The sequence below is a fragment of the Carcharodon carcharias genome, chromosome 4, assembly GCF_017639515.1.
Source record: "Carcharodon carcharias isolate sCarCar2 chromosome 4, sCarCar2.pri, whole genome shotgun sequence".
Taxonomy (NCBI): Eukaryota; Metazoa; Chordata; class Chondrichthyes; order Lamniformes; family Lamnidae; genus Carcharodon; species Carcharodon carcharias.
Genome location: NC_054470.1, coordinates 168,441,918 through 168,458,561, shown reverse-complemented (window position 1 = coordinate 168,458,561; position 16,644 = coordinate 168,441,918). Strand labels below are relative to the sequence as shown.

The following is a 16,644-nucleotide window of genomic DNA, read 5'->3' as shown; positions in this document are numbered from 1 at the left end:
ACTTGTGTGGCACATTTGTTGCTTGCCATTTATCAACCCAAGCTTGAATGTTGTCTCTGGACATGGACTGCCTCAGTATCTGAGGAGTCGCTAATTGTGCGGAACCTGTGCAATCATCAGTGAACACACCCACTCCTGACCTTATGATGGAGAGGTTATTGATGAAGCAGCTGAAGCTGGCTGGGCCTAGGACACTAGCCTGAGGCACTCCTGCAGTGATGCCCTGGAGCTGAGATGATTGGCCTTCAACAATAACCATATTCCTTTGTGCTAGGTATGACAGTAGAGAGTTTTCTTCCTGATTCCTGTTGACTTCAATTTTGCTAGGGATCTTTGATGCCAGACTCAGTCAAATGCTACTTTGATGTCAAGGGCAGTAACTCTGACCTCACCTCTTGAGTTCAGCTCTTTTCTCATTGCCTGGATTAAGGTTGTAATGAGGTCAAAGTCGAGTGGCCCTGAGGGAATCAAATTGAGCATCAGTGAGCAGGTCATTGCTGTCTAAGTGCCACTTGATAGCACTGTCAACGACACCTTCTATTACAATGCTGATGAGCGAGAGTAGATTGATGAAATAGTAATAGGCCAAATTGGATTACAGTACTTTGGTGCCCTTTCTTAATTCATAGAAGGAACTCCGAACCTCCTCAGTTATCAAGCCCAAATGTAATGCTTGGTAATGAATTGCCTACTGCCAGTATTGCTAATGCACATTTGTCACCTACCTGGGTATATCAATAAGGTCAGCCCATTTCTTCATTACACAATCCACAAAAATTTGTGAATTAGACCTTTCTCAAATTTTGCTGTGGCATTACTTTCCACTTCCACTGCTTCCACTGCTGTGTAACAACATCTCTGTTGGTTAACTGGCCAGTTAGCTCTGAGGAATATGAAAGCAGCATTATTAAGGTGCATTATGTTTGACTATTTTCTTTCCTGTCAGCTATTGGGATATCCAAAATTTGTTGAGGCAACATTGCTCTCAACAATTTTAACTGGTAAACATCAATCTGAGTATGACTACATAAACATATGGAAATCACAAGCACATGGCTCACTATGTTAATTGTTTATAATTGTTTAGAGCTTTAAGAAAATGTTGTTTTGTGTTCTAGGTCAATGCTTTGTGGAGTTTTACTTCCAATAAGCCATGCTTGGCCAGCTCCCCAGAGCAGCAAGAGGTGCATCTGACTGTCTGGATTTCTTGGGAACTGTTACAATGGATCAGATGAGAAACTTCACAAAACTGTTCATGGTCCAAATAGCCGTTTAGGAGATGCTGGCATCAAGAACATGTTTGTAGATGTTGGTTGAATACCTGTTCCTCCCTGAGCTTCTCCACTTCTTGCTGTCCCCTTGTTGGAGGTTTAGCCATGGCTTTCTTTGTGCCCTTTTGTTCCTGCTTTTCAGGCAGTGTCAATTCACTTTCAATGGCATTGACAGCTATTTTATGGTGAGAAGTTCTGGGTTCAAGTCCCACTTTAGGACTTAATGACCATGGATGGTATGTTTATAGCTCAGCCAAACAGGTTGATTATCAGCCTGTAACTCCTTCCAAGACACTTGATGGCAGGCACTAAGATTGGGAAAGTTTCCTGGTCAGGCATACTGCAAATGGTAATGGCAAATGACTGCAGCACTTTGATAAGAACATAAGACATAGGAGCAGAAATTAGGCCATTCGGCCCATCGAGTCTGCTCTGCCATTCAATCATGACTGATAATTTTCTCAACCCCATTCTCCCGCTTTCTCCCCGTAGCCTTTGATCCCCTTACCAATCAAGAACCTATCTATCTCGGTCTTAAATACACTCAATGACCTGGCCTCCACAGCCTTCTGTGGCAATGAATTCCATAGATTCACCACTCTCTGGCTAAAGAAGTTTCTCCTCATCTCTGTTCTAAAAGGTCTTCTCTTTACTCTGAGGCTGTGCCCTCAGGTCCTAGTCTCTCCTACTAATGGAAACATCTTCCCCATGTCCACTCTATCCAGGCCTTTCAGTATTCTGTAAGTTTCAATCAGATCCCCCCTCATCCTTCTAAACTCCATCAAGTATAGACCCAGAGTACTCAAACATTCCTCATACGTTAAGCCTTTCATTCCTGGGATCATTCTCGTGAACCTCCTCTGGACCCTCTCCAGGGCTAGAATGGGGCCCAAAATTGCTCACAATATTCTAAATGTGGTCTGACCAGAGCCTTATAAAGTCTCAGCAGCACATCCCTGCTTTTCTTTTCTAGTCCTCTCGAAATAAATGCCAACTTAGCATTTGCCTTCCTAACTACCGACTCAACCTGCAAGTTAACCTTAAGAGAAAACTGGACTAGGACTCCCAAGTCCCTTTGCACTCCAGATTTCTGAATTCTCTTCCCATTTAGAAAATAGTCTATGCCTCTATTTTTCCTACCAAAGTGCATGACCTCACACTTCCCCACATTGTATTCCATCTGCCACTTCTTTGCCCATTCTCCTAACCTGTCCAAATCCTTCTGCAGCCTCCCCGCCTCCTCAATACTACCTGTCCTTCCACCTATCTTTGTATCATCTGCAAACTTAGCCAGGATGCCCTCAGTTCCTTCATCTAGATCATTAATGTATAAAGTGAAAAGTTGTGGTCCCAACACTGACCCTTGCGGAACTCCACTAGTCACCGGCCACCATCCTGAGAAGGACACCCTTATCCCTACTCTCTGTCTCCTGCCAGACAGCCAATCTTCTATCCATGCTAGTACCTTGCCTCTAACACCATGGGCTCTTATTTTACTGAGCAGCCTCCTGTGTGGCACCTTGTCAAAGGCCTTCTGGAAGTCCAAGTAGATAACATCCATTGGCTCTCCTTTGTCTAACCTACTCGTTACCTCCTCAAAGAATTCTAACTGATTTGTCAGGCATGACCTCCCCTCAATGAAACCATGCCGACTTTGCCCTATTTTATCATGCACTTCCAAGTATTCTGAAATCTCATCCTTAATAATGGACTCTAAAATCTTACCAACTACCGAAGTCAGGCTAATCGGCCTGTAATTTCCCGTCTTTTGCCTCACTCCCTTTTTAAAAAGGGTGGGGTTACATTAGCGATTTTCCAGTCCTCTGGGACCCTCCCCGACTCCAGTGATTCCTGAAGGATCACCACTAATGCCTCCACTATCTCTTCAGCTATCTCCTTCAGAACTCTGGGGTGTAATCCATCTCGTCCAGGTGATTTATCCACCTTCAGACCATTCAGTTTTCCTAGCACCTTCTCCTTGTTAATGGCCACTATACTCATCTCTGCCCCCAGACTTTCTTGAACTTTGGGGATGATACTCGTGTCTTCCACTGTGAAGACTGACGCAAAGTACCTATTCAGTTCCTCCGCCATTTCTTTGTTCCCCACTACTACTTCTCCAGCGTCATTTTCCCTTGGCGCAGTGTCCACTTTTGCTTCTCTCTTACCCTTTATATATTAAAAAAAACTCTTGCAATCTTCTTTTATATTACTGGCTAGTTTACTCTCATGTTTAATCGTCTCCCTCCTTGTTTCTTTTTTAATTGTCCTCTGTTGGTCTTTGTAGGCTTCCCAATCCTCTGGTTTCCTACTGCTCTTCGCCGCATTGTATGCTTTCTCTTTAGCTTTTATGCTGTCCCTGACTTCCCTGGTCAGCCATGGTTGCCTTGTCCTCCCTTTAGTATGCTTCTTCTTCCTAGGGATGAATTTTTGCTGTGTCTCCCAAATTACTCCCAGAAACTCCTGCCATTGCTGTTCCACTGTCTTTCCTGCTAGGCTCATCTCCCAGTCAATTCTGGCCAGCTCCTCCCTCATGCCTGTGTAGTTGCCTTTATTCAACTGTAAGCATAATTATGAACCAAGCCATATTCAACTGTAAGCATAATTATGGACCAAGCCATTGGAAGTCCGTGGTACCTGGAGGAGGAAGGAGGAAGATTTGATGGTAATTTTTCTTTTGGGGTACTCTTGCCATGTGGAATCAGACCTTCCAAAAGCATTGCTGGCACAACAGGTGACATTCCACGTTTTGGATATTTTATGATGTGCATTGTCTTTTTCGGAATCGTAATCTGAAACATGTTTTTTTTTACCATGTGCAGACTAATAGCCCATGTGGTAGACATTCTTACATGCACATGGCAGATGACCATTTTCTGTATTTCCTGCCACTGAAGTTAACTTGTCCAAATGTGTTTCTGTAGGTATTATGGATTTTTTTCCCCCTTTATCAAACGAAACCTGTGCAGCAAGTTCACAGCATCCTTTCAACCTCATGCAAGCACTACACCTCCCTGAATATCTGAATTGCTTCACGGTTTAAAAATAAGGGGTTGCTCATTCAAGACAGAGATGGGGAGACATTTTTTTTCTCTCAGAGGCTCATGAGTCTTTGGAACCCTCTCAAAGGGCGGTGAAAGCAGAGTTTTTGAATATTTTTAAGGCAGATAGATTCTTGATTAACAAGAGGGAGCATGGTTATCGGGGTAGGCAGGTTACAATCAGATCAGGCATGATCTTATTGAATGGGGAACAGGCTTGAGGGGCCGAGTGGCCTACTCCTGTTCCTAATCGTACGTACTTACTTTTCACGTTAATCACGAGTGGGTGCCATTGTTTGGTTACCATATGTGTGCGGTTTGATGACTCCCATGACAGGTTTTTCATCCATATGACGTAGCGTTGTGCATTCAATCTCCACAGAGATTGTCTTACTGCAGCTGAAAACATTCAAACCCGTCTTATTCTGGCATTCCCAGCATGTCAGTCAGGTTCCAGTGCTGTGTATCTCTGCTCATCACCTCTTTAACCAAGCCCAAGTTTACACATCGCAGGACAATGTATCTACTAGAACAAAAACAGAAAATGCTGGAAAAACTCAGCAGGTCTAGCAGCATCTGGGGAGAGAGAAAAACAGAGTTAACTTTCGAGTCCGTACTCGGGGAGAGTCCGTTTATCTCTCGCCACAGATGCTGCTAGACCTGCTGAGTTTTTCCAGCATTTTCTGTATATGTTTCAGGTTCCCAGCATCCGCAGTATTTTGCTTTTATCTCAGGGTATCGACTAGCTTTGGTTTCACATTTTAACGTAAATCTTTCTTCCCTTCTCTAGGTGAGGATTCGTTTGTGTTTGCTTTACTCTAGCCTGGCCGCCTGCTAAATGCAGGTCCACGCGTTTCCAATTGGCTGTGGAAATGGTAACTCCGCCCGAAAATATCACGGTTACCGCCACTCATTGTAAATAAGTCTCACGAACCCATATAGAGAAATATGGCCAGGCCTTGCGGGACTGGACCAGTTAGGGGGGGGCAAATACAGACTGAGCATTCTCCACATACCGTTCAGGGTTTGCAGGACATGTCCAAAGTCAAGCGCAACAACCAAAATTGACAATCCAACGATCTTCCGAAGATCATTGTAGTTAAACGGTTTCCACACATCGAGGTTCAAATGTCGGGTTGGCTGAATTGAGCTTCGCTGGCACATTCTCCCCATGCATTTCTTTCGAATGCCAATAACTGAAGACTCGCACTAATTAATGTCTCCCTGTGTTACACATTGTTCCGTGTTATTGAACTTCCACCAGCTACAGCATTTATTACGAGTGAACTCATCATTACAGCGGAGCCCAGCTACACTCAGCTGCCTTTTTGTTAAAGAAATGGACAAAAAGTGCAATTTACCTCGGAGATCAAAAGCTCTAATGTCATGCAAAAAAAATCATTAAAAATAGTTAAGGCGACTATTTCGTCGAAGCGGACACCGCTTTATTAAAGTTATTTCGCTTTGTAACCTTTACGTAGTTTTTTTTGAATATTTGGTTAACTGTTAACTAAATTGTTAATCAAAAACAGAACTTCGAAAAAAGGTTACTGATTATTAAATATTTGACCAAATTAAACATCGTCCCAGCAGCCAAGCGGCGTTTGCGCCACAGGGTCACGACATTGTGACTATTTAAACTTGTTCCTGATCTAACGTGTCCTTTAAATGTCCCCAGTGTACTCCGGTATCCTTTTTTTTGACAACCATGACGCCTCTTCTGAACTGTGACACAGGAAATTTATGGAATCGCACCAATGCGAGCAGTGCCAACCCTCGGCGCAGTGGCTCTTGCCCCAGTTTCCCCTCTCGCGATATATGGGACGCTTATATTAGGTGTGAAGGAGGAGAGACGTCCATTTGGTCCGCTGCAAATATCCCCGGAGGTTGCTGTAGGCGCGCACTTTCCCTCTTCAGTTCCCTCGCCGGAAAGGTCGTCCTTTACCCCGCCAGATGGGTGACTACGCGATCAGCTTCATCAAGGATTTTCTGGCCGGCGGGATTGCCGCTGCCATTTCCAAGACGGCAGTGGCACCCATCGAGAGGGTGAAATTGCTGTTGCAGGTAAGAGGGGCAGGACTTGTGTGTGTGTGTGTGTGTGTATAAATATATATATATATATCATCGAATAAAGTTGGAGTTGTAAAACATTCGGTCAAGGTCCGTGAAATCCACGATTCCGGTTGAAATTAACGGCCTCGCCCCAACGCAACAAATAGCCTGAGGCTTTGGTAAAGCCGAGAGAAAAAGTCGTGTCAAAGAACATGCAAACTTACCGACCCAAGTCAAAGAGCACCACGGTAGCCGAAGTGGCTGGCTATAAAAAGAAGCCCGCGTCTCATTGACTCACTGGATTATTTTCCAGCCTCCGTTTTTAGAATCAGGGTTTGAACCAAACGCTGAGACTTCAGTGAGTCTCCTCCGCTGGTTTCTCACGTGCAACTTTTACAGGAGCCGATTTGATAGATGCTGGATGCAGATGAGGAAAGATCTGAGGAGGCCCCAGTGGAACATAAACGCCAGCATGGACTGGTCGGGCCGAATGGCTTGTTTTTGTGCCCTATATCCAATGTAATCCGATCTATTAAAACGGATCCAGAACCGCTAATGGATCGGGATTAAACTTTTTGTTTAATTAAATTAAATCAAATTCGGCGAATGGGCCATGGGCAAACTGGAGATGGAAAATCTTTAATCTCTGGTCATCACATGGGTCTAAGTGGAACAGAAACGGCCCTAACTGCAAATGGAAGAGGATGAAGGGTCACCAGGTCGGAGAGAGACGATAATAGCAGTAGCCTTGTCACACAAAATATCATTTCATATGTAGAATTGATACTTGGCAAAATATGCACAGGGAACCGAACACTGACTCCAGTAGTCCTGATGCTGTTTCGGTGATAAGTTCCGAAAAAAGCTCCGGGTTGTCGATTATGGGGCGTACACACCAAAATCTCGAATTCATCAGTTCCCTGTTTGGACTGTCACAGCATTAAACCCGGCACTTTGGTGTTCACTTTGGAAGGATTTGTCTGTTGTAACTTCTCAATGAAAGCTGATGAGTCATTTGTATACCACCCGTGGGTGAGCCAGCGAACCGGCGGCTTGGTGTTCACGTTGAAGAATAGAGCTGCACGCTTTGAATTAGCCGGTCCCGTTTCTAAGCCCTTCCTGTCAGGGTCGCATTTTACCCACGGCGGCGCAGTTTGTTATCAGCCCAGAGCAGAGCTCATCGGCCCATTGAGTTATTTGTTACACATGCAGGATAGTGCTGACGCTGGAAATCTGAAATAACCAAAATCAGAAAGTGCTGGAAATACTCAGCAGCTCAGGCAGCATCTGGGGAGAGAGAAACAAGTGTTAACCTTTCAGTTCGGTGACATTTCGGTTTGTGATGAAAGTTCACCTGAAACATTCCCTCTGTTTCCCACCACCTATGCTGCCTGAGCTGCTGAGTATTTCTAGCACTTTATTTCTCAGATAGATCAGTTGGGCGACACTTTCCAAATGACTGCGCACTTGTTCACAAGGTGAAAAATGAAAGTTCCTTCAGAATACCGGTTCTACCCTCTTCCCAGCACATCGTCTGGCTGTTTCTTTAATCGATCCAGTGTCCCGCTCTCAAATGCCGTTCCCGGCGGCCGAGTTCCAGTTGTTAAGCGCCCTCTGTGTAAAGGGATAACTTGCTCATTTCTGACCTCAGCTTGTCTCCCATAGTCCTGAACCTATGCTCTCTTGTCTACTGCTCCCACATAGCTGACAGCATCGCTTAGGGTTTGTTTTCACTATCCCATGAATCTTAACAAGGTCTCCTCTGGATGTTTCATTTCCAGGCTAAAACGGCCTAGCGGACACATATAAATGCAGAGAGATCTCTTCCCATTTTGCAGATTGATGGGTTTTCCTTTCTGCTGCTTGGAGGATTCCTCAATTTTGTGGAGATATATCCGCAGGATTCCAGGTGGAGGCGTTACTCTCCAGCATCAGCATCATCTCTAGATTTAACCAACCATGATGGGCTGAAGGGTCTGTTTCTGTGCGGTGTGACTCTATGACTTTGCCATTGTGTAGATATGTTGAGTGCGGATTATACCGACTGCGGAGCTAGCAGGTTTCCTTGGGTGTTTTCCAAATTTTCCCCAGGTTCCTGTTTTTTTTTGGTCTCACTTCAGCGCATCTCATCTTTGGTTTTAAAACTGTTAAGGATTCCGTAGTAAAACGCTTGAATATGTATCCATCAATATCAAGGGCAGTTCGAAAAGGTGACAGTGAAGGTCAGCTTCCATTATACTGTTTGACCTTGACGTTTAATTTTAACCAGGAGGAAAGGTCATATACTTAGGAGGCGGGTAAAATGATGGTGACACAAGAGCTCATCATTCTTTTTTATTCGTTTCCGGGATGTGGGCTTCACTGGCTGGGCCAGCATTTATTGCCCATCCCCAATTGCCCTTGAGAAGGTGGGGGTGAGCTGCCTTCTTGAACTGCTGCAGTCCATGTGCTATAGGTACACCCAAAATGCTGTTAGGAAGGGAGTTCCAGGATTTTGACCCAGGTACAGTGAAGGAAATAAGATATATTTCCAAGTCAGGATGGTGAGTGGCTTGGAGGGGAACTTCCAGGTGGTGGCATTCCCATGTGTCTGCTGCCCTTGTCCTTCTAGGTGGTAGAAGTCACAGGTTTGGAAGGTGCTCTGGAAGGTGCCTTGGTGAATTCATGCAGTGCATCTTATAGATGGTACACACTGCTGTGTGTTGGTGGTGGAGGGAGTGAATGTTTGTGGATGTGGTGCCAATCAAGTGGGCTGCTTTGTCCTGGATGGTGTCAAGCTCCTTGAGTGTTGTGGGAGCTGCACTCATCCAGGCACCATCTACAAGACACAACTCATGAGTGTGATGGAATACTCTCCTCTTGCCTGGATGAATGCAGCTCCCCTTCCTGACTTGGAAATATTTCGTTCTTCCTTCACTGTCGCTGGCTCAAAATCCTGGAACTTCCTCCGCAACAGCACTGTGGTTGTGGTACACCTCATGGATGCAGCGGTTCAAGAAGGCGTCTCAACACCACCTTCTGGGGGGCAATTAGAGATTGGCAATAAATGCTGGCCCAGCCAGCGTCGCCCACATCCTGTGAAAGAATAAACAAAGTGCCATTCTGATTTCTTTAAAATGGAAAGATTGGAGGTCAAGTCGGAATCAGGTTTCACAATATGTTAGCAGAAACGTTGGATGGTAAGAATGTAAGAAACATCAGTAAAATAAATGATCACAGTTATCACATTCCTGCGTCCAAATTAACGCGTCCCCCCATATTCCAACACAAAGGATATTTCATTGACTGAGGCAGTGAGAGGAGTTATATAAATACAAAATCCTTCTCTTTCGCGATTCTTCAATTCCTGTCACGCATTCTGCTATCGGGCGATAATGTTCCTCGAATTATTTTTTAGGACGGGTTTGTAATGCCAGGTTAAATATACGAGGAAGGATCAAAATCCGCAACCTCCAAAAGAGCTTGAGGTAACGATGATTTCTTAAACTTTTTTTTTAAAACTCTTTCAGGTCCAACATGCCAGCAAACAGATTACAGCAGAAATGCAGTACAAGGGAATCATAGACTGTGTGGTCCGTATTCCCAAAGAACAGGGATTTATATCATTTTGGCGTGGGAACTTGGCCAACGTTATCAGGTACTTCCCAACTCAGGCTCTCAACTTCGCCTTCAAGGACAAGTACAAGCAGATCTTCCTCGGGGGCGTCGATAAGAAGACCCAGTTCTGGCGTTACTTCGCCGGGAACCTGGCGTCGGGCGGAGCCGCCGGAGCCACCTCGCTCTGTTTCGTCTACCCGCTGGACTTCGCCCGAACGCGGCTGGCAGCCGATGTGGGCAAGGCCCTGAACGAGAGAGAGTTCACTGGCCTGGCCAGTTGCATCACTAAAATCTTTAAGTCGGATGGCATCAGGGGCCTCTACCAGGGATTCAACGTCTCGGTCCAAGGCATCATCATCTATCGAGCTGCCTACTTTGGCATCTACGACACAGCGAAAGGTGAGGAGGGATTGCAGCCAATGTGTCCTGAAGCACTTCCACACATACACACATCGCAGTAATTTAGTTTACAATGATGCATTTGAAAAGCGGACTTCACCAAAATCATTTCCCATCTCTAGAAAAACGCAGAAATCAGGAATCCCATTAGAAGCAGCTGAGCTTTTTATTAAAACTCATGGATTATTTTAGTTTAATAAAAACCGACTCATGTTCGCCCCGTTATTCTAGGGCTCGTCAACCTCAACTGCTAAGGTATTTTAGAAAGTTCTAACTAATTATTACATGTCCGAAAGGACCCCAAACATTTAAGCTAGATTCGGAAGGGGGACGTGCTCTGTGCTATTCCCTGGATAATGGAAGAAGAGTTCAATGTGTTTATTCAGGAATATCTTGCCTACACATTAATGTTTTACCCAGTGGATAAAACTCCCTTTTTATCGATTTCCGTCACTTTTACATATCCTCTTGACTGGCATCCACTTTCCACAGCCAGACAATGTAGCCTACCTATTTCCAGTTATAAAGCTATGATCACCTATTTAAGGTAACTCTGCTCCATGTCATCAAGTCCAAGTCCATTCACACTGTTAACTACAAGCTGCACACTATGACGGTACCACATTGGAGTACAGCTACCCCAGCTATTAACGATCAGATCTCGGGGACGGGTAATTAAATGGTTAAATATAGTCGGGTCTTGCCAACTAAGGAGCAGGGAGTGACGGGGGTATCAGGGTCCTGCTGGCTGGAGAGCAGGCGGGGGGAAGGCGGCACTCAATACAAATTGCCTTTTCCTCCACCTGCCTGCATCCATCACACCTGATTCCCAGAAAGGCTGACGATGAAAGTCAGTCATTAGCCATTGTTAAAAATGCATTTGCAAGAAACCAGTCAAGTTCGTCATTTATCAGTGAAGATCAAACGAATGAGCTGGCTGATAAATCTGAGTTTTTTAATCTCAGGTATGATGCCGGATCCCAAGAACGTGCACATTCTGATCAGTTGGATGATCGCCCAGACTGTGACAGCGGTGGCAGGCCTGGTGTCTTATCCGTTTGACACTGTCCGCCGGCGCATGATGATGCAGTCAGGTCGTAAGAGTGGTAAGAATGAATCCTTTCAATTTTAATCTGTTGAAAAATGGTTAACGGCAAGTAAAATGAGGTTACGTACATACATCTTAAAACCTCTCTGTGCGACTGAATAATAAAACGACCTCTGAGGGTGTAGCAATCGCATTGACTGGAGTTATACTGCTGCTTTCCCGTTCTCAGCTTTTCCCTTTGAGACTGCCAAACCTGTTCAGTCTCAGAAACATCGGAGACATGCCAAACGGGCATTTCCTCTTTAACTGAGCTTTTTTATTATTCCTTTCATGGGCTACTGCCAGCATTTGTTGCCCAACTGTAGAGGCTTGCTAGGCCATTTCAGAGGGCAGTTAAGAGTCAACCATGTAGCTGTGGGCTTGGAGTCACATGGAGGCCAGAGCAGGTAACTCTTTCGAGTACAAACCAGTTTCCATCTGTTTCAGATGAAGTTACATTGTTTCATGGTTTGCCATTGTGAGATTTGAACTCTTGATAATCTTTTAAATGAAAACCAAATCAACAAAATTGGGATAAATCAGGCACAGCCCCTAATTCAGGTCAGCTGTAAAACCAAGAACAAAGTTTAAAGGAAACTTACAAACTTTAAATCAAAATGTGATTAAAGGGGTCAACAAAACACCCCAGTCCCCGCGGTGCCCACCGAGCACGGAAGGCCTCGAGAGTGCCAGCAGACACCGCATGCTCCTTCTCCAGGGACATCCGGCAGCGAACGTAGCCACGGAAGAGGGACAAACAATCGGGCGGGACTCCCCCGTCGATCGCCCGCTGCCTGGACCTGTTAATGGCCAACTTGGCCAGGCCTATTTTAGGCCAAGCCTGCTTCATGTATTGTAACTCTTTTGAGTACAAACATGTTTCCATCTGTCATTTCAGATGAAGTTACATTGTTTCATAGTTTGCTATTGTGAGATTTGAACTCTTGATCTTGGGGTTACAAACCCAATAGTTTCATGGTCATCATTAGACCTGCAATTTCAGATTTTTATTGAATCCAAATTCCTGCCATGAGGCAGGATTTGAACCTGGGTCCCCAGAACATTACCCTGGGTCTCTGGTCTAGTGACAATACCACTACATCATCAGGTAGTGGGTTCATTGTTTGCTTTAGTGAGATTTGAACTCTTGATCTTGGGGTTACAAGCCCAGTACCATAACCACTTGGCTAGTTAAGCCAAGTGCCAGCTGGAGCTGTAACGCTTTTGAGTACAAACATGTTTCCATCTGTTCCTATTCAGATGAAGTTACATTGTTTGCCATTGTGAGATTTGAATTCTTGATCTTAGGGTTGTAAGCCCAGTACCATAACCACTTGGCTATTTAGGTCTCCCAAAGGCAGCAGCAGAAACAGTTGAAACACTGAGGAGCAGCAACACCAACACCACACACCTTCTCTCCTCAGTATCAGGAAACCAACTGAATCCACAATTACCTCCACAAGATGGTTAAGAAAATGAACTCTTGATTCATAGTTTGCCATCGTGAGATTTGAACGTTTTGATCTTGGGGTTACAAACCCAGTACCATAACCACTTGGCTATTTAAGCCAAGCTGCCAGCGCAGCTAAGGAGGGCAGAACTATTAGTGAACCAGATGGGTTTTTAATGACAATCAATGATATTACATGGTCACCATTACTGAGCTGCCAAGATGGGATTTGAACCCCAGCTCCCAAAACATTAGCCTGGGGTACTAGTTACTGATATGATCACTATGCCACCGTCTCTAACAACACGGTGCAGCAATTTACACCGCAGCCTGTGACCTATACTTTAGGATTGAAAGCCACAACAGTTGAGTCCTGAGGTAAATCTAATCCAGACATATATTAGCAGGTTCATTTTACTGAACGTGGAAACCCTCTTACTTGAATGCAAACATGTCTCTAGTTTGTATTTGCTTTCTTAACAGATGACACATATCTATTTGAGGTTCTCCCATATTTTAAAATGCACTTCTTCCTCACTCCTCTCCCATACCATTCTTTAGTCCTCTTTGCACAATATCTTCTAGATTTCTTTCACCCTCCTGTGTGCTATGTTTGACCTTACTTCATGAGCAAGATTAGGAATTTTTTGCATTAGGAGCATTGTTGCAAACTCACTAATAACACAATGCTGTGAGTATTAACACCAACATGTTATGATCCCAAAAGATGAAGGGGTGTTCCTGAGAAAATGAATGACGCGTCTTAACATGTTTGAAACCTAGAAAAAATTATAGCACAGAAGGAGGCATTGGAACTTAGAAACTCACAGAAATCGAAAGACTCTCTTCAGGAATGTGTCTCAATTCCAACAGCAGGCACAGGCATAATGGTCTAAATGACCTTTTTACTTTGCTGTACTTTATTTGTGCTAATAACAATCCTTACTGCACACACGGGGCTGAATTTTCCATTTGTCGGGTGAGCAGAGCTGACCCAAAATCGCGGGCAGGGGTGGATGCGATTGCCGATGGTAAAATCCTGCCCATGACGTTTTTTCACTTTGGTCTCCTGCTGCCCTTGGGCCTCTCACAGTTAGATTGCCACTTAATGCTGTGGTTCCTTGCCTACTGGAAACTAGGGTGAGACTGCTCAAACTCATTTCACACAGGGATCACTTACAGGCTGTAGACAGAGTAAGTTTTTGTTGCATCACTTTGGGTTCAGTTTAAATCCAGACCAGAGATGAAAAGCCAAGGCTCAATCTAATGAACCAGCTAGACATCAGTCTTTAACACTCATTATTAAGTGAATAATCATAAAATAAATAATGTTACTCTTTGTATCTTCTCCATTTATTACAACAACTTACATTTATATAATTACTATGAGAAAATCATTCATTGGTGGGTTAGAAAAAGATGACAATGTACCTTTATTTGATACATTTTGTTAAACGCATTAAAATAGCAGTTAACACACAATGCTTTTCTGAACCTTATTGAATTATAAATCTTAATATATTGAAACAATATTCTGATGACCAGTTACAGATCATTTCTGGATAAACTAGCATTAATAATGTGGCATGGGCATTAATACTATGTTTGACCATCATCTTGCATCACAGACGTGGAGCACTACACCTTTAGGGCTCCAAAGCACTCTGCTATAAGTTTGTGCCTAAAATTCCCCAGATTCTGAGTTACTGATCTCAGTTGAGCCAGGCACTTCCCCATAGAAAAGGAGGGAGACATAACCATTCTAGTTGTTGAGTATATCCTTATGGCTGACAATACAGACTTAGTATCGGGCACCTCAGAACAGGTAACACTGCATCCTTTTGAACAGGATGGTGCAGGAAGACTGAGAAAATTAGGAAAATAGGGAATATACAGCTGAAATAATTTATTTTAAAGAGGGATATGGAATATGTCTGCAATAAGTCCACTGACTACCATCACTAAAACCAATTAGACCCCACCATTAACAATAAAAATATTGGAAAACTATTTATTATAAAATACCAGTGAGTCAGTGGAAGTGGGTTATCAACATGCCAGTTACTTAAATAATTATGCTGTACAAGTGATATACAAACTATTCAAAATGTTCTCTTCTTTGACTCTTAAGTTAAATTATAAGATTGTATTCATTCCTTCATATTCATTATTGTGCATTCTTAAAAGAAGGAAATCTAATATTAAGACTAAGCCTTGTCTTCTCTGCCCAAAGGCAGGTCCTTGACTCATTGTCTGATGATACTTCGTCCTGAGCTATTTGCTTGGAAGTTTTTGTCAGTGGTGGTTTGCTGTTGCCTTCCACTCTCATGGCAGGTGGAGAGGGCAGGTCCTAAATGGACGAAGCACAGCCAGAACAGAAATCAAACCCGCACTGTTATTGTTATTCTGAACCACACACTAGCCAACTGAACTAAACGCCCCGCAGCCCTCCCCCCTTACTGACATTAAGACTATATAGGTACAAAAAAATACCTAGACACCAGTGATTGAGTTCTGCATGTACTAAAACTGGCCAGTTTATTTCATCTGAGAGAAGAAACATTGGGATCCATCACTTCTTTACCAATGAATAGAGTATATTTTGTTTTGAGTGGGTAATAAATATTCTAACATTATTGTTGTAATGTCTTAACAGCTGATATTATGTATTCGGGCACAATTGACTGCTGGAAGAAAATTTTAAAAGATGAAGGAGGTAAAGCTTTCTTCAAAGGTGCCTGGTCGAATGTATTGAGAGGAATGGGTGGTGCTTTTGTACTGGTACTGTACGATGAAATCAAGAAATTTGCCTAAGGTCCAACTCCTTCCCACCACTGAAAATTACACAAAGTTAGAAAACTGTAATTTATTGTAGCAGGAACAATGGTTTTTAATAATCATGACTGTACTTTTGAGGATTCAGATATCTGAACAAAAACAGTTGCAGGTTGGGGAGTCAGAATGAATGTGAAAGGGATTTATGCATTAATAAAAAGTCAAGGTGAGCCTTTGGGTTTGTTATCCATGTATTAAATTCCATAGCCTAATCCCCGTGCAAACTGTACATATTTTACTTATGGCTTTACCAGTTTTTTTTGTGGGTGGTGATGAATTTCTGTATTTAATACATGTACTCCAGGAATGGTTATATTCTAATTACTACAGATGAGCACATTGTTTAGAATTGATCCTAGCCAAACAAATGTATTTATGGTCCTAATTAAATCAAATGTATTTATTAAGACTGCCTAATGTATACAATTTTCAATAAAACTTCCTGTTTTGAATTGAGCTGGTGTTTATATTGACTCAACAACTTTGAAACATATATATAGTTGTGAATATGGTGTGTGCTTTTAAACCACTTTATGTAATCACTGATGAATCAAGAATGGAATTAAAGCAAAAAAGTGAATAATGGTGAATGATGAGCGGAGGAGGTAGAGGCATCCACTGCATCATAGGTAGAGCAATTTGAAATGAAATTAGATAACCATCAATATTGCTTTTGTGGAAGGCCATATGATAACTGACAGGAAGGATAAGAAAGAGTTTACAAGGCAAGACAGGAATTTATTTTGAAGAAATGTTGCATTTAAGTCAAACAATTACAATGACTCGAACATTGACATCAGGAAATTGTGAAAATTACCTTGACAAGCAAATTGTTGGCTTTTAACGCAAAAGAGTTGCAAATTAAAAGTGAGGAAGTGATGCTACTGAATTGAAACTTAGTTATACAGCATC

The 16,644-nt window shown here is 43.2% G+C and overlaps 2 protein-coding genes across 3 annotated transcripts in view; one reads left to right on the top strand and one right to left on the bottom strand.

Moving 5' to 3' along the window:
• The window catches only part of si:ch211-197n1.2 (EF-hand calcium-binding domain-containing protein 6), a 139,333-nt gene extending 133,381 nt beyond the window's left edge, over window positions 1-5,952 (bottom strand). For both annotated transcript variants that reach the window (XM_041186355.1, XM_041186357.1), the window contains exon 1: window positions 5,329-5,952. In XM_041186355.1, coding sequence (XP_041042289.1) covers window positions 5,329-5,485 — 157 coding nt within the window. In that variant the 5' untranslated portion in view covers window positions 5,486-5,952. The remainder of the gene's footprint in view (window positions 1-5,328) is intronic.
• A 189-nt stretch (window positions 5,953-6,141) lies between these two features.
• slc25a4 (solute carrier family 25 member 4) lies at window positions 6,142-16,188 on the top strand. The gene is made up of 4 exons (XM_041186846.1): window positions 6,142-6,376; window positions 9,874-10,360; window positions 11,326-11,466; window positions 15,554-16,188. The coding sequence occupies exons 1-4, from the start codon at window positions 6,266-6,268 to the stop codon at window positions 15,709-15,711; spliced, it is 897 nt and encodes a 298-aa protein (XP_041042780.1). The 5' UTR covers window positions 6,142-6,265; the 3' UTR covers window positions 15,712-16,188.
• Window positions 16,189-16,644: the final 456 nt, after the last annotated feature.

What these genes read in the sequence shown, in the direction of transcription:
- slc25a4 (XM_041186846.1), top strand. Translation starts at nt 6,266, where the DNA reads ATGGGTGACTACGCGATCAGCTTCATCAAGGATTTTCTGGCCGGCGGG. An exon ending in GGGTGAAATTGCTGTTGCAG is followed by an intron (nt 6,377 to 9,873) that starts GTAAGAGGGGCA and finishes AAACTCTTTCAG; the next exon opens with GTCCAACATGCCAGCAAACA. An exon ending in CATCTACGACACAGCGAAAG is followed by an intron (nt 10,361 to 11,325) that starts GTGAGGAGGGAT and finishes TTTTAATCTCAG; the next exon opens with GTATGATGCCGGATCCCAAG.